The sequence below is a fragment of the Paramisgurnus dabryanus genome, chromosome 11 (assembly GCF_030506205.2).
Source record: "Paramisgurnus dabryanus chromosome 11, PD_genome_1.1, whole genome shotgun sequence".
NCBI lineage: Eukaryota > Metazoa > Chordata > Actinopteri > Cypriniformes > Cobitidae > Paramisgurnus > Paramisgurnus dabryanus.
In genome coordinates, this window is record NC_133347.1 from 1886237 (window position 1) to 1911824 (window position 25588).

Here is a 25588-nt window from a genome sequence, read left to right on the forward strand (position 1 = left end):
CCTTGAGTCGCAGTTGCCTGCGGTGACACAGAAAGAGATGGGTTGGGTGGGAAATTAGAGACGCTATTAACTTTTAAATTATAATGACGATTATTAAACATCACAGTAAATGCACATACACTACAGTACAGTTATATAAAAGCATACATACAAGACATTTGTGTAAAGTAATAGTTCAGAGCACTTCTGTCGGTTCAAATCCATCTTTATTCTGTGGGACACAAAAGGCGACATATGAGTAAAATCTTGAAAAAAATCTAAAATTATAATTCGGTCGTCAGTGCATCTGTCAATCTAGAAAATGTGAAAAAGATCAACCCAGTGACTTAGTTTTGGTAAACTAATCTCTCCAAGCATGTGAAAAAATTGATCATTGAGATTTGTCGCCCCTTGTGATGTCAGAATGGGATCTTATTATAATAATACCGCCCCTTAATCTGCACTATCCAACCACAGCACTGACATTTAGTGCAGAGAAAAAGAGAGAGAGAAAATAATTGACAGCATTGAGTTTCAATTTCAGCAAACCACCATTATGGTGATCAGTGTTTGCATTTCATCAGCTCATTTGCATATAAAGGGACACAACCATAAACAGCACATTTATGTGCACATACAACACATACAAAGTGTCAATTTGAACATGTTATAATAAATGATCTGTGGGGTATTTTAAGCTAAAACTTCACATACGTACTCTGGGGACACCAAAGACTTATTTGACATCTTAAAAAAGTCTTGTGGAATGTCTCCATTAAGCACAGGATTCACTGAGATCTTTCTCATACAACAGAAGTAAATAAAGACGAAATAGCAGATGATCACAGAGAAAACACCAAACAATCAAATAAAATCCTTAAAGTGTTTGTGTGAGGAAACATCTGCCGCCTTTGTGTTTCATTGAGGAAATAAAATCTGACCTTTAATGGGTGAGTAAATGAGCGTGTGGTTTATTTGTATCTAATAGAGATCACATGCGTGTCATTTGTTTGCTGGGCATTAATAAGCAACATACACGTGTATCACACAGACAGCAAACAGAAAGACTTCTCATGAAACTTAAAGAAGTAACTTTTTAAAGAGGAGCATCTTACTCACTTCAACTGCTGTAAAATGGCGCTAGTGAGGTCGTTTCCTCACATCACATCCATAAAAGTGTCTGTGCTGACTAGAGATGTCAATTATAATTGGTTTCTGTCCGACCCCGGCGAACAGGGCTGGTAGTAACAAGCTCTCGTGAGGAACGCCTGACGCCAGCGAGCGTCGTTTGTTAACCCGGGTTTGTCACTAATGCTAAAGCTCAGATGGAATTATGACACCGAGTCATCCGAGATGATTTTCTCTCGCGTCTCTGGCGCCGGGCGGTCCGTTCTGCCGGATGGACCCGAGCGATTATCTCCGGGCCGGATCGGGTCGCTTTCGGGGTAAAGTGCCCAGGAAGGACGTGAAACACGATTAGTCCCGCAAACGGTTTCTCTACATTAGATTGTGAACGTCTCCATAAGAGAAGCTTTCAGCTTGATGGATCAGCAGTGGCGTCCTCAATGACTCTTCAAAGTGCAGGAATAAAATAAAGAATTAGGAACGAGAGGCGAGTCTGATTCAATGAACATCGTGTAATGCAATTCTGTATGTCATGGGAATGGAAAAGCTGTTGTAAGGTTAAAGTTTCACTCCTAACTGCTTCTGTTCACCGAACTGCAGATGATGGTGAGAGATCTTTGAAGGCCTATCAAGAGAAAACTTATATTTATATAACTCTTCATTATAGATTGATATCACAGTGTAGTTTCTACTAAATGACAAAACAACTTGATTGTTTGCATGTTTTGAAGACAGCGGGCTTCTAATTCATTGATGGATGTTTGCTGTTTTCTCATTAAACTGAGTTTTAAGAAAGTTTTTTAACTTTAACAGCAGCAGTTCCTCTGGAGGTCACATCTACTGTAGAGCTTTAATACACCATCAGTCACTTCTGCTAAATAAATGAATGATGGGAAATCTGAAGGATTCTGCACCGCATGTAGCAACAGAAACGTTTATCAGCTCGCTGTACACCACAAACCGTTTCAATGGGTTTATAATTCAAACACGCAGACCAGATGAAAGTTGTGTTTAACACTGATATTTATGCAATTTTGCCTAACTTCTCGGTGAACTACGGCTCTGTGTAGTAAATGCCGCTCCATCTGAAAGCAGGTGATGCCGATTTACTTGGAACTTTCTTCAGACTGAGATGAAATTAAATTAACCTAATATCATATGACCAATTTAAATACTTATTAAACAAATATCTGAGCAAATTAATGGAGTGTAAATGTTTTTAATGTTTTATTTCATATTTATGTAATGGTGTTGGTTGTATGTTTATTATTTGTAACTTCACAAGTTGAAGCTGAAACTATCCATGTAAACTCAGTTGCATGGCCAGGACACTCCCGCAAAAGAGATTTTAATCTCAGTGAGTTTTTATTTCCTGGTTAAATAAAGGTTATTAATTTACTACTAATCAAGCAATCGGCTTTACTGATGAAACACGCATGAGAGTCACAGGGGATTTTTGCACAGCTCTAATCTTTTGCTATTATACTAAAAAAATGGTATTTTTGAAGAAACCTACCCATAATTGAGAGATGAGAAGGTAGTGTGAAGCTTTTTTCCTTTTTGTTTGTTTGCAGAGGTTCTGTTCTTTCATTTTAAATATATTCTATGTTTATATTTATAGAAGAACCTTTTTCTGAAAGACATTTGGTGAAACTGTTGAGAAAATCACACAGAATGCTGGCGTCCAACTTTTTTAAAAGTGCTGGCAGGGAATGAGTTAATATGAAGTGATATAGTTGAGCATGTACATCTTAACTGATCTTTAACCCTTTCTGTCCCTCTTATTTTTATTTGACAGATGTGTTGAGATCATCGCTAAGGAGGGTCGAAGTTTAAAGGAACTCTATCTGGTGTCCTGCAAAATCACAGACCACGGTAAGACTGACATGTGTACTATAATAATACACTGAGGGTTTGGCCAATACCTGTACAGTTGCACATTATGAAGTGTAAAGTAGTAATGCACATTATAAATTGTTTAGTGCAGTATTGCACATTCAGTATTGTTAAAGGTGCTGTAGAATGTAAACCTGCATAGATGAATACTAAGAGTTGTGTACATGTTAGTGACATATCATGACATATCCTCCTTCCTATGTAAACCTCATGCATGCAAAAACAGACCAATCTGAACATAACACCGACTCTGACGTTACAGTCGAGATGTACGCCCACAATATAAAATTACACCGAAAGGTGAAAGGGCAGCCAGTGATTTTCTGGGAGGTGATGGCAATCCTCTGGAGCGCCCTTCTCTAGCAAACCAGACACAGATGCAGTAAGTCTGAATGCTCTCTGTGGATCATTGATAGGAGGACACCAGTAGTTTATATGTGAGATGGTGCTTACCAAGAACCCTGAGAAAGTGAAGTCTCTGCTGTGCCTTCTTAAGCATTTCTGTGGTATTTGCTGACCAGGTCGTGTCCTTCTTTATATAAACTCCCAGCAACTTGAGACCTGCCATCCTCTTCACATACTGTATCCTCATTACTGTACAGGGGGCATACTGTACTCTTCTGGCATCAGTCTGTGAGGAAATCCTTAAACCAGAGGCAAACTGAATGGAGTGAGATCGACTGAGGTCTGCCAGTTTGGATACCAGTCGGTCTTTGGAGGAGAAAGGTGTTAAATGCAGAGATTTGTTTCAGGATTTTTAAGTGGAAAAGGTTTTAGTCATGTTTCAGGTCAGCGCTGCTATAAAAGTACAGGACTTCATGTCTGAATAAGTGTGTTTGTGTTGAACGTGTGCCCATAAAGTGACCACATCTCCAGCACAAACGTTCCTTTGACTTTCCCATAGACAGCAGTGCATTGGGAATGAGCATTATAGACATTACATAAAGTCATGTGCAATAACATAAATGAACCTGTCAGATAGACGCCCTGGAAAAACTGATGGCTAACAACAGAACATACAGTATTTCATACCGTATACCAGCAGAAGAGAGACTAACATTGGGTTTTCTAGTGTGTTTTTTTGTTTGTTAAGAAAAGCAGGCCACGGTGTTATACATAGTTTAGATACATAGTTTTATTCTGTTATGAATTTCAAGTACATTAAGTTCTCGTCTAGCAAATCCAATGCTCTTATTGGTCGGTCGTTGAACATCTAAAATCATCTTTATTTGTATGTTTTCTGAGATGTGTATCGTCCAAAATGCTTAATTAATACACAAAGGATGCGTGTGCATCCACATCCACTGACTGCGTGTCTGACATTTTGGTTTTTAAACATGCAGGAATCAGAAGATATTTTGAAATATGTTTGATTGCTGTTTAGTTATTAAGAGTGACATTGACATTGAGGGTGATTGACAGATCTGAACCATGCAGACCTCGATATATAGACATCTACACAGAATTTAAAAATTTTGTTTTGACTAGGGCTGATTTCGATGAATTAATCTGAGAAAAAATAACAAGTTTAAAAAATAATGCAGATTAATCCATTCAGTATTGACCTTTGACCTTGGAAACGTTCTAGTACCATTCGACTGTAAAATAAAGGAGGGAGACGAGAACGCGCTGGTAGTGACTGGATCATTGATTGGAACATTTACTTATAAAAAACGTCCTGATGGAAGTGATGATAAAAATAAAGTCGTCTGCAATGTCGCGCAGCAAAGAATTTGCATATCATCGGAGTTCGTCCTCTCTAAAGTACCACATCAGTGCAAAGCGTCCAGGAGTTAACATTAATCCAGAGGTAACGACCTAGCACATCCCGTAATACCAAAGGTAAATGGGCTTATTTTTTCATTTAAGGTTTATGTTCAATTGCACAAAAAAGCCGTGCAATTGATATTGCACTGTTAAACTTTTGGTAAATAATCTTCCTAAAGCACTTTTGAATTTATTTCCTTAGCATATTACTGTAGGTCATTTTGTTGATTTGTTATGGCCATTATTTGAACAGTGAAAAAATACTGTAATAATAAAAGAGTTTTTGAACTTTAATGTCACTAATGCTTTTTATTTACGGATTCATTTAAATTAAAATATTTAATACTTTCACAGCAAAACATATGTATGCGATTCATTAAGATTAATTAATCACAGAGAATGTAATTAATTAGATTAAAATTTTTAATTGATTGACAGCCCTAATTTTAACAAGAATCACGCAGATATAATCTGTTATGTCTTAAGTGAATGTTTGGTTAACTGTTTGGGATCTGATGTGTAAGATTAAAACTTGAAAAGTGTTAAATGATGGTGAATTTAGAACAGATAAAATGTGCGATTAATTTGCGAGTTAACTCATGACAATCATGCGATTAATCTAGATTAAATATTTTAATCTATTGACAGCCCTAGTTTAAATGAAATGTGGATGTTTAACTTGCTTTGTCACAGACCAGGTTAGGACTGGTTAAAGTCTGAGAGGACTCGCATATCATTTGTATCATTTTCTGCTTTTAGTGAATTTTGTGTAAGTTTGTCTCCATCTCATGTGAAGTTGTTTTATTTGTGGAGTTGTATTAGAATGATCTTCTGTCACTCAGTATCTTTTTATGTATTTTTTTAGATAGTAATTTAATTTCCCAGCGTCAGCGTGTGTTGTTCTTCTCACTGACTACAATAGTACTAAAGGTCCAGATTGATAATATTGGTTTGTGCAGATGTCACATGACTCTCTCTGGATTAGTGGGCACAAACATTGAACCGTTCTGTCCCATGAGAAGAGCTCGGATACTCTGCTAATGTATTTCGGTCCACTTTAGGTAATTACATATAAGTACTGCTATAATGTGCCGAATGGCTTCAAACTCCACGTACCGTTTGTTTCATCTCAGCAGAAGTCACATCGAGTGTAATCGTGCCGGCCGAGCTCTGACCTCAGCGGACCACAGCCGCACAACAGTGTGATGAATGACCACAACATCAAAACCAAACACTAATGATGCACTGGAATGTACATTAAATATCTCCTCGCTGACTCTTTCTGACCGTTTAAACAAGATTAATAGCGGACACCCGATCTGGCCTTTTAGGAGGAACCCTGGGCCTCTCCGGGGCTAATGCGGTCCCATCTCAGGTGATGGTTTCTTTGAGAAGCTGTAAATGCCCTGGGTTCTGACTCTTAATGGATTTCCTCAGCAGTTCTTGATCAATTGGATAATAGATTGTAGATTTTACATCTGCTGTTTTTTTCGCTCTTTTTCTCTAGAAAGCATTGATTGTTTTGATGAATAGTCTTTAATGGAGAGACCTGTGCAGTTTTTTTCTCCTTCACCTTTGTGCTTTTTAGCAGATTTGCAGTATTGCACCTGTAATTTACGCTTTCATGAAATACAGCATATTGCACTGGTAATACATCAAGAAAATCCATGTTGTTCCTTTTAGTTTCATAAAATGTTGCTTTAATGTTAGTTGGTTAGTTATTGTGTTAAGCTAACTAGAGCTAAACTCACAGCATGATAAATGGTAGCTGAGTTTCTATTACTCTTCAAATTGCGCAAATTGACAATGCGAATTAAAAAAATACAGCCAATGGACACATAAACTTCGCAAAAAACTTTTTTTTTTAAATATATTTTTTGTTAATTTTGCCTTTATTTGACAGTGTGTAAGGAGAGGACAGGAAAGTACAGGGAGGAGAGAGGGGTATGGGATCGGCAAATGATCACGAGTCGAGAATCGAACTCGGGTCGCGAAAGCACCGCATGTCTGAGCTAGGGATGGGATGACTACCCGTTTCATGATTTACCACGATAAAATGTCCTGACGATTAGTATTATCGCTTAAAATTTAATTATCATTACAACCGTGTTTGATTACCATGAACTCTCTGTAAATCCTGTCCAGCCAGAATCAGTTTGACGCAGGCGCGCACATGCAACATAGTTTTTTTGCACAAGAAGCCGTCTAAGTAAGGGATAATGTAGAGGCACCCGGTAGTTATTGGGAAATAAGCCCCGACAGTGTGATCAGGACCCGACGCGAAGCGGAGGCTACTTGCCACATAAGAAAAAAAACTGGACATGAATATGAATTTGAAACATTTTATTGGCATATTTGTTTTAAATTAACATTTTTATCCTTCCGCGAAACTTTGCACAGATGCATAAAATGATCGTAATACCTTATTAAGATCCTCTGCTTCATACTTGTCTCCATTTTTTCTCTTTTAGCCAGTCTTTGAGAAGTTTTAATGCCCATTCTGTATTTTTTTGGCTTCGTAGCTGTCATGCTCTTTTTTTGTCAAGTTCAGTCTCAGTAAGCTCTCTGTGTCTTGTCGTTGTTCGTTCTTCTATCCACTGTTAAAAATGTTTTGTTTTTTCCGTACATGTTAAAATTAATGTCAAAATGTTCCATTCTTAATTGTGGTTGTCCAGTGTTTGTCACCGGATGGCGCCAAACAGTAATCTTTATTGGCGCGGAGCAATTTTAATCGTCCAAGTAGTCCGGCTATGCGTTATTATTTTGGAGCGGTTATTATTTGAAAAGAACGAACCTGCAAATGTCTCAACTGACCAATCAGAATCAAGCATTCCAGAGAGCCGTGTAATAAGGGATAATATATTGTATTCATTCACAATAAACGTATTAGACAGATTTATTTATGTTTTAACCACAGAAATAATTTCAGGGACATGAAATATTAAATTGTGATTTTCAAAAATAAAACTTTTAAAAAATGTTTTCAGTGTGTGTATCAGTTCCATCTCATTTTAACAAAACCATGATAATATTGATAACCATGATAACTTTGGTCACTATAATCACTATATGAAATTTGTCCCATCCCTAGTCGGAGCGCTGCCCACTACACCATCGGATCCGACCGCAAAAATATTTTTTATGCTTGCATGATTTCGAAAAGGTGCAATGGAAATAGTGTTTTGTCGACATTAAGAAAATAATGCTGAAGTTTTGCACAAAAATCTGTAATGGAAACACAGCTATAGATCATTGTGAAACGTTAATCCCACTTTGAGTTTAGTTTACATTTAGCATGAGACAGATTGGTCAGTGCTCCTGTCATCGGTACACCTGTTTGGGTCATCTGGTGTTCATCACCATCAACCACAGGTCATTTAACTCTGACAGGCCGGGTCCAACTAGTCTGACCTTATGAAGAATATTTTTAGGATTATTAGAAGATTCTTACTTTTTAGTAGATATTGACATGAAGTGTAGGTAAAGTATGATCGAAAGTATGATTGAAAAGTAGTGCATTGAAACATTTTCACACTTATCAGACACATAAACAATCACCTCAGTTATGTGTAAGTGTAAAACACACACAGATACTACAGTAAATACATCTAATGTTTTAATATAGCTTCATTTACATAACTGAGTTTAATAAACAACATTTTTGAGACGGAGAGGGACAAACAAACAGAAAGACAGAAGAAGAGAGAGCGAGCATGCACATTCATGAGAAAATGAAAAACACAATCCAGATACAGAGTCTGAGTCATGATGATGGAGTTTACCAAATATCATATTTTGTTTTGCATGCAGTTAAAGTTTCTAGGATATTAGACATTTTAAACCATTTCATCTGTCACTTTATTTATTCTGTGCGTTTTAATCTTTCAGATTGTGTGTTTTTCCAGTCAGTCTCTTGTGATACTATATGACTGTTAACGGAAACATTTACATCGAAATCACATGAAATCATTTTAAAAATGAAAGAGCAGGATTGTGAGGAGGATTGTTATGTTATGTTGTTGTGTTGTGTAGACAGCTGATAATGGGACAAGATTAATAATGTTACTCCCTCCATACAGTGATATTTTATACTGTAATGGTGTGAGTGTGTTTTTGTAAAACAAATGTGGTCAGAAATGCACTCAAGTGATTTTTTTCTCTTGCAGTCAGATGAGAATGGGACGATTTGATCCCTGTTGTGCTGTTAACATAAGTGCTGTTATTATGTTGTCATCACTTACAGTATGTCGTTTATTCACCGCCTTCAGTCCTTCAGATGTCACCGTGTGGATTGAGCTGAAGTTCATGTGAGAGTAACTTTTACTGAACACATCAGCTGTTAGAATTTCTAAAACCCTTTTAACACAGACATTAATGCATTCACACACACATACCGTAAAAATCCCTTAAAGGCATGTGACATGTTTAAAGTCCTGCACTTGGTAGATTTTTTCTACCTCTCCTTTTGAGAAACCACGCACATGCATTTTAGTTTATGATAAGATGACAATAAGTCTGTTCTGTAATGCTGGGGAATAATGTCTGATAGTGACGAGCTCCCTGATTTCTGCTTCAGTCCAGTTTGCAGACATTTCTTATAATGAATGTTGATCCGGTTTAAATCCCTGTGTCAAAGAGCTGAAACTTGTTACAATGACACACGCGTCCTTACTATGGCACGCCCCTGTTTCTGCATCTTGTTAACACAGAATGCTTTCTGTGAATGTAATAGCAATGTTACTATGTTCTCTTTAAGGGAGCAACCCCTGATTGGCCAGCTAATCTGTACGTTGTGATTGGCCTGAATACCTCTGACATCAGCAGGAAATGTGATGCTCCTTACCATGTTTGAAGGATTCGGTTGCTAACAGGAGTTAACTTACAGGCTGTGAGTCTGAAGCGGAGGAATTATGATAATGTCGGTCTTTACTACATCACAAATACCAGGAAGTAAACTGTTGACTACAATCCGTGTGATTGTTGTAGTCCAAGAAAACCACACCAAAGGAAATGTAAAAACGTGAATCGGACAATAGCTGCTCTTTATGTGAAATATTAGTGAAAGCTGAACTTATGCTGAGATTTATTACCATCATTATGATAATGTGATGATGATTTGCATGTTTGCATGAGATTTTGTCATTGTCAAGTTTTGCTTCCAGACCTCTGATATATAACTGTTTACATGCAGGGAAAAGATCAAGATGATGATTATAGATTATGAAAACACTCACTTTCTGTTTTAAGTGAGTCTCTATATTCACTCCACACGTTGACAACTCCATTATTGGCTCTTACTATTTAAGACTGAAATGGACTTTAGAGGATTCATTATTACCTCATCTCAGTTCTGACCCCAACAGTCATAAAAATCATTGTGCAATATTTATTTTACGACATTGAAAATTCATAACTTTTCACTGCTGTCCTGAAGGACGAATAAAAAGAAAAGAGGGAAATTCACGTTGACTAGAACGTGTGATATCTGCAACACAGAGAGACGTAAAATTTCTTATTTTCTGCCGCAAATCAATGTAACCCAGTCAGTGAGTACACTGTCAAAAATAAAGGTACAAAGCTGTCACTGGGGCAGTACCCTTTAAAAAAGGTCCTAATATCTAACATTTAGGTGCAAATATGTGTCTGTGAACTGCCAATATGTGCCTTTGAAGTACTAATAAGCACTATTTGGGTACAAAGATGAACCTTTTTAAAGGGTACTGTCTCAATGAAAACTTTTGTACATTTATTTATGCGAGTATAAGATCCTTCTGTCTGTCTGTCTATAATGTCTGTCTGTCTATCTATACAGTCTGTCTGTCTATATATACACGCTGTCTATACTGTCTGCCTGTCTATAATATCTGTCTATAATGTCTGTCTAGTGTCTATACTGTCTGTCTATACTGTCTGTCTATAATGTCTGTCTATAATGTCTGTCTATAATGTCTGTCTATAATGTCTGTCTATAATGTCTGTCTAGTGTCTATAATGTCTGTCTATAATGTCTGTCTATACTGTCTGTCTGTCTGTCTGTCTGTCTGTAATGTCTGTCTGTCAATCTATACCGTCTGTCTATCTATACAGTTTGTCTATAGAGTCTGTCTGTCTGTCTATAATGTCTGTCTGTCTGTCTGTCTGTCTGTCTGTCTGTCTGTCTATCTACACAGTCTGTCTATTCTGTCTGTCTGTCTTTACTGTCTGCCTGTCTATAATGTCTGTCTATCTATACAGTCTGTCTATTAGTGTTGTAGTTCTCGAGACCGGTCTCGGTCTCAAGACCACTTTTTAAAGGTCTTGGTCTCGTCTTGGAATCGACTGCATTTTTACTCTGTCTCGTCTCAGTCAATGAGGACTCTGAATTTTATTTCAAGACCGGTCAAGACCACAGCTGATGGCACACAAAATCTTTGTATTTTTGTCTTGTTTTCAGTACAAATATCTAAAAATTCTTAAATTAAAATGCTTTTTCTTGATGAACAATACGATCGAAGAAAATAAGTTTAGTTTTTAGACCAAAAATATAAAATTTAAGTGATTTTATGCATAAAACAAGCAAAAAAATCTGCCAATGGGGTAAGCTAATTTTTCTTGATTTTTTTTCTTGAATTTAGTGTTTAAGGAAAAGGTTTTTTTTCTTGTTTTATTCACAAAATCACTTAAATTTGATATTTTTGGTCTAAAAACTAGACTTATTTTCTTGGGTAGTTTTGTTCATCAAGAAAAAGCATTTTTTATCATTAATTTTATGCAATTTATTCAGGTTTGGCATATGTTGGCATTGTTTAAGCATTGTTTAAGTTTCTCCCAATGACAGTTTTTCTTACAAAAATGTTATTTCTAAAAACACTTGCATTGTGTTAAGTGGATGGCAAGCCATGGAAAGACAGTTCAGATTAAATGGTTAAGTTGATTTTAGCTCTTTAGTGTTTGTTCACTTTTATTTGCTTATAGACAAAGATAAATTCCCACATATCTGCAATGCCTTTGATTATTTTATCAACTTCTCTGATGGCATACACACACACACACATGCGCACGCACACACACACACACACAGATGAGAAGTGCATAATCATTTTCATATTCCACATTTTATCATAAGTGTTTTAATGCAGTGACTTGCAGTGGTCATGGTCTTGACTTGGTCTCGGCCTGTCTTGGTCTTGGTCTTGACTCTGTCTCGACCTTTTAAAGTCTTGGTCTTGTCTCGGTCTCGGCCTCTCTTGGTCATGACTTGGTCTCGGTTTAGGTGGTCTTGACTGCAACACTACTGTCTATCCTGTCTGTCTGTCTATAATTTCTGTTTTTAATGTCTGTCTGTCTGTCTGTCTCTGTCTATTCTGTCTGTCTGTCTATACAGCTTGTCTGTCTATACAGCTTGTCTGTCTATACAGCTTGTCTGTCTATACAGTCTGTCTGTCTGTTTTGTTTTGCTGAATATCATGTTGTTGTTTTCAGAGCAGATGAGCTGCTGTCTGTCGGGTTGTAATAGTAAAGCCTGTGATATTTCTCTCGTAAGTTTAATCTGCAAGGTTCTTCTGCAGGCTGTTGTTGTTTCTCTTTCACAGTTTAATGTTGTAAGCTAAAGCTCTTATATTGGCATTTGTTAACAGCACCCACAGGAAGCAATAACTGCAGTGTAGGGCTTATGTGCGGGCCTGTTTTACTGCTGCCGATATAGAGACGACTTTCTTATTATGCCCCGCGTGACTAATGTTGACGATTGGTTTTTATGTGCGCCCCTTGTTTTTATATTCCTCCGGTTTCTGGGTCTTCGCGAGGGCCGCGAGAGGCTGATATGAAGAAGAAATTGCTGAGATATTTCATGAGCTCAGATTTCACAGCGACTCGTCTCTCTGCACCGCATGGTGATTTTACAAGCTTTAAACAGGTGTAAGCGTGAACCGCAGCTAAGCACTAAAACAACCAGGCCTTCCATGAAATAAGGAGCCGATTTCTCAACGTGCCCTGGATTTCTCTGCCGGTTGTCATGCGATTGCGATCGGACGGCTGGTTGACGGCTGGTTGTGACAGTTTGAGCGGGTGTTTAATGGTTAGAAACCCTGCTGTGCGCTGTGAGACCAGAGAACTGGAGTGACAATACCTGCTGACGTTGAGAGACTCTCGGAGCGTTTCACACTCGGCCCGGGATTATAACCCCGTCACGGGGAAGAATAGAAAGCCGATTCTTCCTGAGATGTGTCTGACAGGCGCACGGGATCGGCCCGGGATCTCTCGCGTCTAATTCTTTAGTTTTTGGTGAAGGTGCAGTTTTTATTCATGAAATATTCAAAAAGTTTCCTTCAACATTGTTCTCGCAAAGTTGCTTAAAACTTTCAAACTCTCACTTTTAGCTGAAATAACCCAGCGCTCCCAGAATCTGTGCATGGTCACCATGTGTCTTTCATATAGCATTATTATAAAAATGTGTTTGTTTGATATGATAAAACACATTAAGAGATTTTGTGATATAAACGAGGGCTGAATATCTATCTGATGTCAGTCTGATTTTAATGGATGTATGATCATCATATTAAACTATAACATTATCTACTAACATTTCACAGCTATAGCAAGCAACTTTATTTATATAGCTTATTTTCATACTTACTTACTTTATATTATGCTTTACAACAATGATGACGTTAAAACCAACAAACAACATTGCTAATACTATTTCTCATTTTTAGTATTTACTTGTTATTAATAATAATAATGTTATTAATGTTATTAACTTGTTATTAATTTCTTTTTGTGAAATGTTGTGCTGATGATTTTTGTAGTTGTGTCTCTTGTCAGTTTGTCTTTCATCTTCACAGATTTACTCTATTATACTGTTCAAATGTTTCAGCGTTTTCAATGAAAATTAAGCATGAAATATTGATTTGAAGAAATTGAAACCTTGGTTCATTGCTTCATTATTAACCTTCGTTCAGCTATCACGTTTCTTTTATATTTTTGTAAATATAGTTAATTTAAGTTGCTTTCTATGTACATATAATCCATTTCTTGTGTGCTTATTTATCATTTAAATGATACATTAAAGGATTACAGTACTCCACATTTATAAAAAAGTCCTGATATTTTACTCACCACCATGTCATTCAAGATGTTTATTTTTCTTTGTTCAGTCGAGAAGAAATTATGTTTTTTTTTTTTAGGGAAACACTCCAGGATTTGGATATTTGGATAATTTGGATATTTTCATTTGGGAAAATTCTAATGTCTACTGTACTCACACAGTGATATAATGTTAGTTATGCTACAAACAAGTACAGCTAAGGTCGATTACGAGCTAACAACACAGCTGACTTACAATTACAATGACAACAAAGCAGGTTTTAAGCGACCGAATCCAAAGTTAAATATTCAGCGCAATATTAGATTGCGTCCATTTGTACCCCTCCGGGCTTTGTAGGCTTTTAAAGATTCTCCAGAGGGAAAGTTGATGAGGTAGTTATAGTTATAAGGATACTGCAGGTCAGAAATTTTATCAATACACTTTAAAAGCACCCGGGGGCATTATAATGATCTGTTATGTTTAATCTATTAAGTTTTGCTACATATCTATATCTAAACTCTTTTGCCTTGAAGCTCGTGCTGGCACCATTCATTTGCATATTGGCTGTCCCTGCGTGCCAAAATGGTGATATAAACAGAATGGGTCACATGATGTCGGAACCTCTATAATCTAATGACTAAATAGCTGTTTAACTTATGGTTAACATTAACCAGCTCTCTGTGTGACTTAGGAGACATCAACATGTATACATTTTGACAAACATGTTTTTTTAGTGTTTAGAGAGTTAACATGGTGTGTGTTTTGATGTCATAGACATATATTTCTGAAAGTGTTAATGATTGAACATTCATGTTGAAGTGATGTTCTTGAGTTGTTGTTGAAGTGTTAAATCTACTAACACACATCTCATCTGTCTGACCGTCTCTCTGTAAAGCATCGTTTATACAGAGGTGACTTACAGTAATCAGACTGAACGTGATGGGTTTAAGGATTAAAGTTCTGGATGGTTCAGAGTTAAAGACAGCTGATGTGAGATCTCAATTATCTGCCCAGCGGTTTGACACGTGACAGTGAATGTGTGTGAGAGACTGAAGCTCATGCTGCTATCTGCTGATGAGATCTTCACATTCATCATCATTAACTCATTCAACAACACTCTGAGATCATCTCTATACGCTCATGTTATAAATGACTGACACACAAGCATGTATGCACACACACACACACACACACACACACACACACACACACACACACACACACACACACACACACACACACACACACACTCAATGTCACAGTCTGTTTATTTAAAGGCGGGGTGCACGAGCTCTGAAAGCCAATGTTGATATTTGAAATCCCCTAAACAAACACGCCCCTACTCCACTAGAATCTGGACCTTCTTTTGAGGGAACGATGTTGTTTAGTAGACACGCCCCTATGTTTTGGTACTTGGCTTGACTCCCTTTTCCAAAGTGTTTCTCAAAAATCATGCACCCCGCCTTTAAGCTTTAATGTAAAGCAAGCTGACATACTGACAAGTTCTGTGTCATGTTAACACACTAACAGTATTTTAAGCGTGGCTGGAAAACACTTTCATGTGCAGTCACTGATACTGTACTTTTAACAACATTGCTTACTAAGATATTTGTCCCTTCTTCATAGATATTTTAAAAGATCAGACTTTAAAAGTTTTAGCAAATGAAACATTTGATGTGAAGCAACTTCTTTAATAAATATAGAAAATGTTAACAGATCATTTTATTTGTGAAAACTCTAGTTTCTCTGTCCATTGTAACTGAGTTGCTGTATCTCTGAGGATTATGGGTAGTGTAATTTAAGGGGATGGTCAATAGGGATGTACAGTATATGTAAGAGCTTTCTCATATATTTAAGAGGAATTGATAAAATAAGCTCTCGCAACTTTCACATGCTTTCAAAATGAAATAGAAATGAAAGAGGCTGAGAGCCAACACTTCAGTTTTATCTATGAAAGCTTTGGGTAAAGGGTTAACGCTTGACTGAAGGCTTGTCTGAAGCATGGCCAACATGTGGCAAAATGTAAGTGGTCTGTTGTGGCTGATCCATTTTCTACTACCTTTGGATGTCGTTGAAAGAGGATGAGCTCAAAACGTTTCGCACCCCATTTACACCTGAACTTAGTGTCATCTGAATGATTGACCAAAACGCATCTTAATACCAGGTGTGTTGATGAAGTCTAACAAACATCACAGTTTTTTAACACTTTCCCCGAGACAACGTTTCATTGCCAAAGACGACTTTTTAAAACAATCCTAATTTCTGAAATCATCCATTAGGGGTCGCTCTTACCCAACTTATAAGATACTGAAGAATCCACTGATCCAAAAATTGTAAAAACTCACTGTATGTTTTGATCATCGCTCTGAATCTGATCTCTAACAAAAGTCCTTTACAAGGCATTAAACTTTTATGAAAATGATAAAAAAGGCTGGCACTGGTGACAGAGTTAAGGTATTAAGACTCTTTTGTTGATCAGGATTAACTTTGAGAATAAATGTTCTTAATAGATTATTATTATCCAGTTAACATTTACTGTTAGTGCTTAATACAGCTTCTTTAAATAAGTTTGTGCAAGTAAATATGAATCCTGTTTGTGTGATCTCTCAGACAATTTAAATGCTGTTTTGTTGGTACTTTTAGGTTTTTCTCTTTCTGTGGTTTGTGAATCATATTTTTCTCATGAACACATCAGCATGATGTCCGGTTTAATGATGCAATAATGTACATGTGTAAAAGCTCATATTAGAGTCTCTTTGCTCACCGAATCCATCACCAAACTGCCGAATCTAAATCCGTCCTCACCACAAGCGGCGTCCCGTGCGCCGTGACACTGAGCAAGCTCAGAAAGATGATGGCATGCAGAGGAAGTGATGTTCCTAACCAATTAAAGTTTAGTTCGGGTCCACCTGGTCCCACTGTCAGCAGCCACAGTCTGTGAGATGAGCCCACAGCGGCCCAATGTGACAGGACTGAAATTACATGAAGTCTTTTGAGGAAACATGAGAAGAAGTTAGAGAGTCTGGAGAGCTTTATTAACCCTGTCTCATCTCTTACACACACACACACACACACGTCACAGCACGTCAGCATTTCAGTATAAATCATGATAAAGATCCAGTAAATCCAGATGATAGACTGCTGCCGAGTAGATGTTTTACTGTCGATGGTCTTGAGTTACTCAGAGTTTATAGTGAAAATGTTTTTCCCTCATGTTATACTTCAGTATGGGTGTGTGTATCTCAAGCATGCATTTCTTTAACTGTTGTGTCCTCACTAGTAACTCATACTGATATTGGCGAGTGTAATTGGATGTCATAGTTGGACATTTGTTGTTTTATGAGTCGTCCTTTTAATTTAATGAAGTGTTGAAGAAGTCACGCTGTTCTTACATGCTACTTAATCTTCTTAACGTATTCACGATGTGATGTAGAAACACAATGAGTAAGTTATGATGGTCATGCTGATGTCACAGATCATTAGTGATGGAGTTACATACAGTACAGTATAAAGATTAGAGGATCGGTCTGTCTGTCTGTCTGTCTGTCTGTGCTCTGTTATATTTTCAGATCATGTCTTACTCCAGATGAACTGTAATGACAGACAGACAGATTGTGGATTATTCTCTACATGATTTTCATTAACAGTACACTGTTTCATCCTAACTTCATTTGTTCTCTTTTTACCATCTCTCAAATATGGGTAGGTTTCTTCAAGTGTCTTTTGCTAGTTTCAACCCGGAGCAATTATCATTTTCTCTTGTTTAAAAAGCAAATGCATTTGTGCCCATGGGCGTTCTGGTCTGAAAACGAGGTGTGTTCAGGCGCATTGTTGGCGCGTTGCCATTTTGAGGCAACTAAAATAGATGCCATTGACCAACAAAAACCTGCTCTAAAGTCAATGGCGCAATATTGTTTTTGTTATTTAATGAGCGCGTTAGTAATATGCGCCCATAAACGGACGACAACGTTGGTTTGCTTATCACATACATGAATGCGCAGCAGCACAAAAACGCTTTTAAATATAAAAAATTAAAGGATTGAAATATTAAAGATTATTATTGGGTCTCCTAGACATAAATGAGGAACAATTATGAGAAGGTGTAAAGAGCTGCTTCACCTGTAGCCTGGTAAGTAAATAAATGCTTTGCTTTAAACAAATGCATCTATTTTTAAATGTTTTTTTTGTAAATGCTACCTCATGGATTTATTGTATATGATGACTCTGTATCCGTGGATATGGTGAGATGAGAAACATTTAAAATAATGCTTTTAATAGTAATACTGGCACTGTCCGAGTGCTGAAACGCTTCGGCTCTCTGCACGTTTGTAAATTCTTTATCTCTTGTTTGTATTTTTAGAGTACAAACCTTTTCTTGCATATTTGCTAATTATTTTATGAGATTAAAATGATTATGTAGGATATCAATACATTTACAGCAATTAAAAGCCTGCTATTCTATGACAGAAATAAAAAGGCTTTTAAAGGTTATAATGCAAATTTTTTTACATTTCAATAAAAATGAAAACAACACAATTATTTAACATTAATCTTAAACTGGGGATCTTCCTCCTCCGCTTAGTTTTTCAGTTTACAAAGTCCATCATCTAAATAGGGATTAGACATAGTGTCAGCACAACTGGCTTTTAAAGGGGATGAGAGCTGAGACTCTCATTGGTTTTTTGCACGTTACGCCCAAAACACACCCATTACCCATTAGGAAAATATGAAAAACCCTTTTCGACCGTGCGCTTGGCGCATAAGCCATTTTTCATGTCGTTAAATTAGCAAAAGTGGCATCAGACACGCCCATTTAGACACGTCACGCGCTTTAGACAATGCGCTTAGATCATTAAAATAGGGCCCCAGATGTTTAATGACTATTTAAAGCATTGAGATTGCTAGACGAGGGCTTATTTTACTTATTTTTATGAAAATTTCATAAAAACAGCTCATTTCATTTGCCTCTAGCTCAAAATTAGACGATGCAAATTCAGAGTCATTTTGCCAGCACGGGTCACCTTTGGTTGTTGTAGCATCAGTTGCAGTTTTTCTCTTTTTACCTGTGTTTTTCATAATCTACTGACAGTTTTGTTACTGAAACACAACCTCAGACACTCCAACACACATCAGGTTTGTGCATGTACAGTTTGCAAATGTGCACAAAACACTCCACATATGTACTTTTCTGAGTATGTTATAAGATATAATGACTGTATTGGAACATATTATAACATTATAAAAATATGACCTGAAGTGTACGGCTAAAGCTGGTTGTTTTTTCACTATCTTTCATTGGGCAAGCGTGTCTTAAAGCACGATGTTTGACAAATCTTCATTTCCGTCGGGCTGTTTTTCTTTAGGTCTGCTCATGGCATCTTTGGCAGTGTAGCTGTGAGCTGGCGGTGTAAATGTTTATACAGCGTATGCACAGAACACAAGAGACTGTGGAAAGATCTGGAATATAACTGTGTTTGTCTCAGATGATGTTCAGCAGTCTGCTGTGAGAGAGACATGATGCTAATACTGGAATATTACGAGCGTTCTCTCGCCTCTGTTTTCATTCAGGTCCTGTGAGGCGTCATGTGATTTATTGGGCCTGGTAGCAATACGTCAGTGTGATCTAGAGACGTTTCTTCTGCAAGGTCACAGACAGTCGACCTCTTTGCTAAGTTTAGTGTTAATCACAGCAGAATTACATCAAACCTTCAGACTGCAGAAGTGATGACATTCATATTTCTGTTGTGGAAAGAAACAAAACATGCTCGTTTCTTTTCGATGTTAAAGGGAACCTATTATGCCCATTTTATAAGATGTAATATAAGTCTCAGGTGTGCCTAGAATGTGTCTGTGAAGTTTTAGTTTTTATGAAAACATTTAGAAAAGCTTTTGGTCAAATTAACCAGTCAGTCAGTGGCTGTGGGTGGGGCTTTATCAGTGTGACATCACATTGATAAGAGAATCAAAACAGCATTTCTAATGAGTTTGCTTTGGTTTAATGGAGATTAATAATGAAGGATTGAATTACTCTACCAGTTACTGCATATCAAAAGTAATTAGTTACTATGGAAAGTAACTTTTAGGTAACTTTCATGTCTGCATTATTTTAGTAAAGTTTCTTATATAGATGGGGCTATTTTACACGTAAGACTCTAATATATCATATACTGTAGGAGACGATTTTGCTTTAGATTTAGCCTTTGAATATTTTTGTTAGAAATTATCTTACTTAAGCTTACTATATTTATGTATATCATTTAGACCATTTAGACAAATATTCTGTATGTTTACATTGAAAATATATAACATGTAAAAATTGTGTACTGTCTCTTTAAGAATTTGGAGACTGTGAAGCTTGCGGGTAGTGCGCTCTTTGGAATACAGTGGAGTCACAGTTTTCTTAACCACAGCCGTAGGGCTGCACGATTAATCGTTTTTAAACCGAAATCGCGATGTGAATGGATGCGATTTTCGAATCGCAAGAAATGCGATTATTTCGATTCAAAACTATTAAATATAACAATCATCTAGTACGCAGTTTTTGACAGTTCGCTTCATGCGCATTTTACGTTTGATGCAGTTTAGACCAATAGAGTGCATGAACACTGAGGTGCTGACTACACGTCATCACATCATTTGGAAAACATGAGCGCGAGCAGCAGTTCAACTCCTCAACAAAGTGTACGGCCATATGATTTCCGCGATGCGGAAAACACGGACAGAATCGCGAAATGCATACAAATGGAATTAACTGCACAACGCGGAATGTCATGAAGTTGGCAGATTTTGGATTCAGTCATTTTAAAAACGCATTATAACTCATTAACCGGCAAATGAAAGGACAGAAATGCGCGAAAACATTTCCCTTTTGTGTAATGTTGGACTTAAAGAAAGGTGTATATACGTCCGTTTCTCGTCATGCATCGCAAACAATGACAAGCGCCTCATCAGACTATAAGCAGGTTTCATTAAAGCCCGGAACACAGCAGACGAAACAGGTACATTATACTTTCTTGCACGCGCACATCTGCACCGCTTTGAATATTTACAGGCATGAGGGTTCATGAAGCGCGCACACAGAGAGCAGTCAGCACACGCGTGATCACTAAACTTAAGTTTTCTTTCAGCTGGATGTTTATCAGTACATTAAAGCAGAGCAGTTTTAAAGCTGTCTTGTGTCTTAAAGTGACAGTAACCTGGTGCTTTCTGTGTCAGAAATGTTTATTACACACCAAAAATTAAAATCACTCCTTACTCTTAACTGAACAAGCTTCTGCAGCTCCACATTTAAAATCCTACAGTGAGGACTGTGCAGTCTTTTATTTGTATTTTTTGCTTATGTTAAATCATAGATTCTAATAACTAATATATTTACATTTATTACAGATGCCTGAAAAGTAAAACAAGATGAGTATAGTCTTATGATTAAAAGAAAAACTAAACATTTGCTTGTCAGAAGCATTGTTGTAGTGACAGCCAAAATACATTGGCCTATATGTTATTTTAAATAAAACTTTCAAAAAAAAAATTTAAATTGTATTTTTTTTAATGTTCTTAGATTAAAAAAAAAGTTTGTCTGCAGAATAGCAAAGTCCTGCAGACAACTTGGTACAATGTTTAAGAGGTTTTAAATAAACAGTAGCACAGCATCTTTCTTTGGTGCTATTAAAACCACCACAACAAACCTGGATGTACCTCTTTTATTATATACTAATGAATCACTTTAAATCGCGAATCGCAATTTTGATCAGAAAAATCGCAATTAGATTTTTTCTCCGAATCGTGCAGCCCTACACAGCCGTGATATTTAAGATCATATATTGTTTGATTTAAATGATAAATAAGATTAAAGGAAGATACTTATTCAGAAAACGGAGAACGTGGATTGTTTTGTCGGACGGGCACAGAGCGAGTGGATTGTTTTGTCGGATACGGAGCGAGTGAAACCAAAACTGAAACTTTATGCGCACTCGCACATACTATGGAGTTTTACCATGAGTGTACAGCGCAGGGTGCATATTTTATTGGAAACAACAATCACAGATCGTTCTCTTCCATGAAGGCCGATGTAAATATCTAAGAATATTAACATTTCTTAGATTTATTGCTTTTGTGGACTACAAATGCAAGTTGATGTCATACTGGGATTGCTTGGCAAAGATAATTTACAAATCGGATGGATTATGACTTGCGCACAATTATTAAACAGAGGTATGTTGTCCCGTTTAGATTTTTCATGTTAATTTTATACGCACTGTCAGCCATGATGAAGTTTAATGATTCATTGCGCCGCCCACCAAGGTCCTGCGACGTTAGATCAGAAATGTCTTGTCTGGAAGTGTTATTTTTTTACACAATAGAGTAACGCGAGTAACAAACTCATTTAAATTTCAGTAATTGTAATTGCATTACTTGATTTAAAAAAATACTTCATTACATGCACGTTACCGCTAAAAGTAGTGGAATTACAGTAACGCATTACTCCCATCACTGGTATTTAGATACTGTTGTTGAGATAACAAAAGTGTTTTTGATGTCCACCATCCACAGTAATTAATAAAAAATAATTTGTGTTTGATGAGATTGTTTGGATGTCCACTGAATGAATGTAAAGGAAACTTCTCATCACAAGTGTTTTCACTTCACATTCAATCATTTAACACCGTCAGACATGGTGTGAAAATATTTACTTGAGCAGAAGTCATTGAAGATTTTGTGGTTTGTGTAATGGTGTGTTAAACCTTCACGTTTCTGATTGATGTGTTAAGGGGGATTTAGCCGCCTCTGGTTTTGCCTGCCAGGAATCTAAAACCTCACCAGATTTTTTGCACAGATCCGTAACCTCTCATCGCTTCATTTGTGCCAGTCTTACCTAAATGACTAATGGACTGTAGACAAAGTCCAGTGTAAACACACAGTACTGGATAACAACAACCACATCTTCACTCATTTACGTCTGATTCTCTAAACAGCTTCATTCTTTCAGTTTGTTGATGTTTACACACAGAGGGTTTGTGTGATGTTTTTGTGTTACAGTAGTTACTAAGTCCAGAAAAAACATGTTTGCTATTATAAGTCAGACTGTCATTTTCTTTTTTAAAACATGTTTCTGGTCTGGTTTTGGAAGTCTTTGTGATCTGATGTGCTCTGGTTGATGAATGATTTGTTTATCTTTAAATATTTGGTTAACTATTAAATAGTTATTGTTTTAAGATGCTGCTGTAAATACTGAAGGTTTTTGAGAAGTTGATCTTCAGTCCAGGTTTAAAACTCTTGTCTGCTTTATAACAAACGCTTTATACCATACAAACAAATCCAGGCCTGCTGTAGTTTTTATGTTATTTCACATAAGTTTTCTTTTGATTTATTTTGAGGACAGTATGTATTCGTATATGCATACAATTATAAATATATAATAAATGTTCATTAGTGAAGTGAAATGGATTTTTAACACATCATTAGAAGATCTGTGGGCTTTAAGTTTTCTAGCAGATCTTCTCTGATGGTGTTTAAGGAGAAGTTCAGGTCTTTAGGAGTTAAACTCATCGATCACTGTCAGTTGTGTCCTGTTTACCTTTACTCTTCATCTCTACTGCTACTGTATGAGTCCTAACTGATGACTTTAACTGACTCTGGGTCTGTTTATCTGACCATGAACACATCTCTTAACACACACACACACACACACACACACACACATATATGTTTACAGGTACATTTCCATAGACCAATGCATTTTATGCATAAAAATGCATACCCCATTCCCTAACCCCAATGTCACAAAAACCTGTTGACAGTCTTTAATCCATGATAAACTACCATTAAGTATGTTTTTCAGTTTATGGGGGCACTTCCTGTATCCCTGTAAACCATGGTTATAGCATAGTAAACATGTCATTATACTAGGGCTGTCAATAGATGAAAATATTTAATCTAGATTAATCGCATGATTTCATGAGTTAATTCACGATTAATCGTAAATTAATCTCACATTTTTACAGTTCTAAATGTACCTAAATTTGACACTTTTCAAATTTTTAAAGCTCTATTCAACAGTGATTTGGACAAATATTTATGCTATATGCAAATGTTTGTTTACAACAGCCTGTTTACCTTTTCAACAGAACCATCAGCTATAGTTTTATATATGATTTTCCCTTTAGAAGACCTTCTTCTTTCTCCATTTCTGTTTTGGCAAATTGAGCAAATTTTTAGTTATTTATATTTTAACATTCTTTATTAAAAAACTTCAAAACAATGCATGATTTGTTGTAATCTGACAAAACATGACAGAACTTCACCTGTTTACGCAAAGCAAAAGCAATATCAATATATATGTTAAATGCATGTTTTTCTTTTATTGTTTAATTTTGACATTGAGACAGACTGCTTTAAGATACTATAGGCTAATGCAAGGGTTTAATATAATGATACACAACAGATACTTTTCCTCAACAGTTAACCAAACATTCACTTCAGATATAACAGATTACAGGTGCATACCTGCGTAAATGCTTTCTAAAACAGATATTTTTAAAACTGTAATTTTGTGTAGATGTCTATATATATCAGAGTCGCACACTGGCGCGTTTGTGTGCATGCGCTTCAGACGTCAGCGTCAGGAAGATCCTTTTGAGTCTTGTCACTCTTAATAACTCGTTTAACATCAATCAGGTCCTGAACTTTATCTCTCTTAATAATTATTTTAACATCAAGCAAGTCCTACAGTCAGTTTTTTATCATTTCTGCATGCTTTAAAAATTAAACAAAAAAGTCAATGAAGACGCATCTTCAGTTTAGATTATGGATTTAGGACGGTACACCTCTCAGGAGATAAAGATCATTTAAGATGTTTAACCCTTAAACAGTCAAGAGTGGAAAACATCATTTCATGACATTTTTTGTATCATCTGGACTTATGTAAAAGATATTCATTGAAATTTTTAAAATATTTGATATATTCATGATTTTATGAGTCGTATCTCCCAGGATACATTGCACTATTAAGGTATAAATCATCAATCTTTATTTGCAGCAAAAATGATGTGATGCTGACTTCCTCTCTTGCTCTGAAACATGCCATATTTTTTCATCCATTTAGATTTTTACTCATTTGTGATTTGAAGAGATTTGATCCCTCACAGACCGCAGCTCTGCTGATAAAAACACAAATGAATATAAATATAAATATGAGTGAAGACTGTTTGATTTAATGTATTATTCCAGACACGAGCTCACAGTGTGTCTCAGTAAATACAAGAAATATTTAGTATTATACTTTAAAAAGCCTGGGCCAGATTTCCTTCAGACTTGATTTGGTTTCATTAAAACACAAGCAGCTGAATCACATGAATGAATTGATCTACACTTGATTCATGAGTCAGAATGTTGCTGATGTTTGGTGAAGGACTGAAGAATCAGCAGCACCTACAGTATAAAACTCTGAGGTCACATCGTCTGATTCAAACTGACCTTAACTGTGTTTATTAAAGAAATTCATGCAATTACTGAAAATTCAAGAAATCCAGCAATCAGAGAAATCATTGAAACATATTGGCAAGACTCTGCATTTACTCTGAACACTGATCTGTGTTTAGTGTGCAGATGTGAGTGTTGTGTTGTTTTAAGGTTGATGGGTGGTTGTTGTGATTATAGCTCATGTGTAAAAGATCACACATGATGATGAGGATCATTTAAACACTGACTAGTCTCGCTTCACTGTCACTAATATTGTTGCTTTACTAGCAAACATCATCG

At 36.5% G+C, this 25588-nt stretch overlaps 1 protein-coding gene across 2 annotated transcripts in view; it reads left to right on the forward strand.

Annotated features, from left to right (window-relative positions):
- fbxl17 (F-box and leucine-rich repeat protein 17) overlaps window positions 1–25588 on the forward strand; it is a 162545-nt gene that overhangs the window by 121854 nt on the left and 15103 nt on the right. For both annotated transcript variants that reach the window (XM_073816192.1, XM_073816193.1), the window contains exon 8: window positions 2903–2979. In XM_073816192.1, the coding sequence (XP_073672293.1) occupies window positions 2903–2979 (77 nt within the window). The remainder of the gene's footprint in view (window positions 1–2902; window positions 2980–25588) is intronic.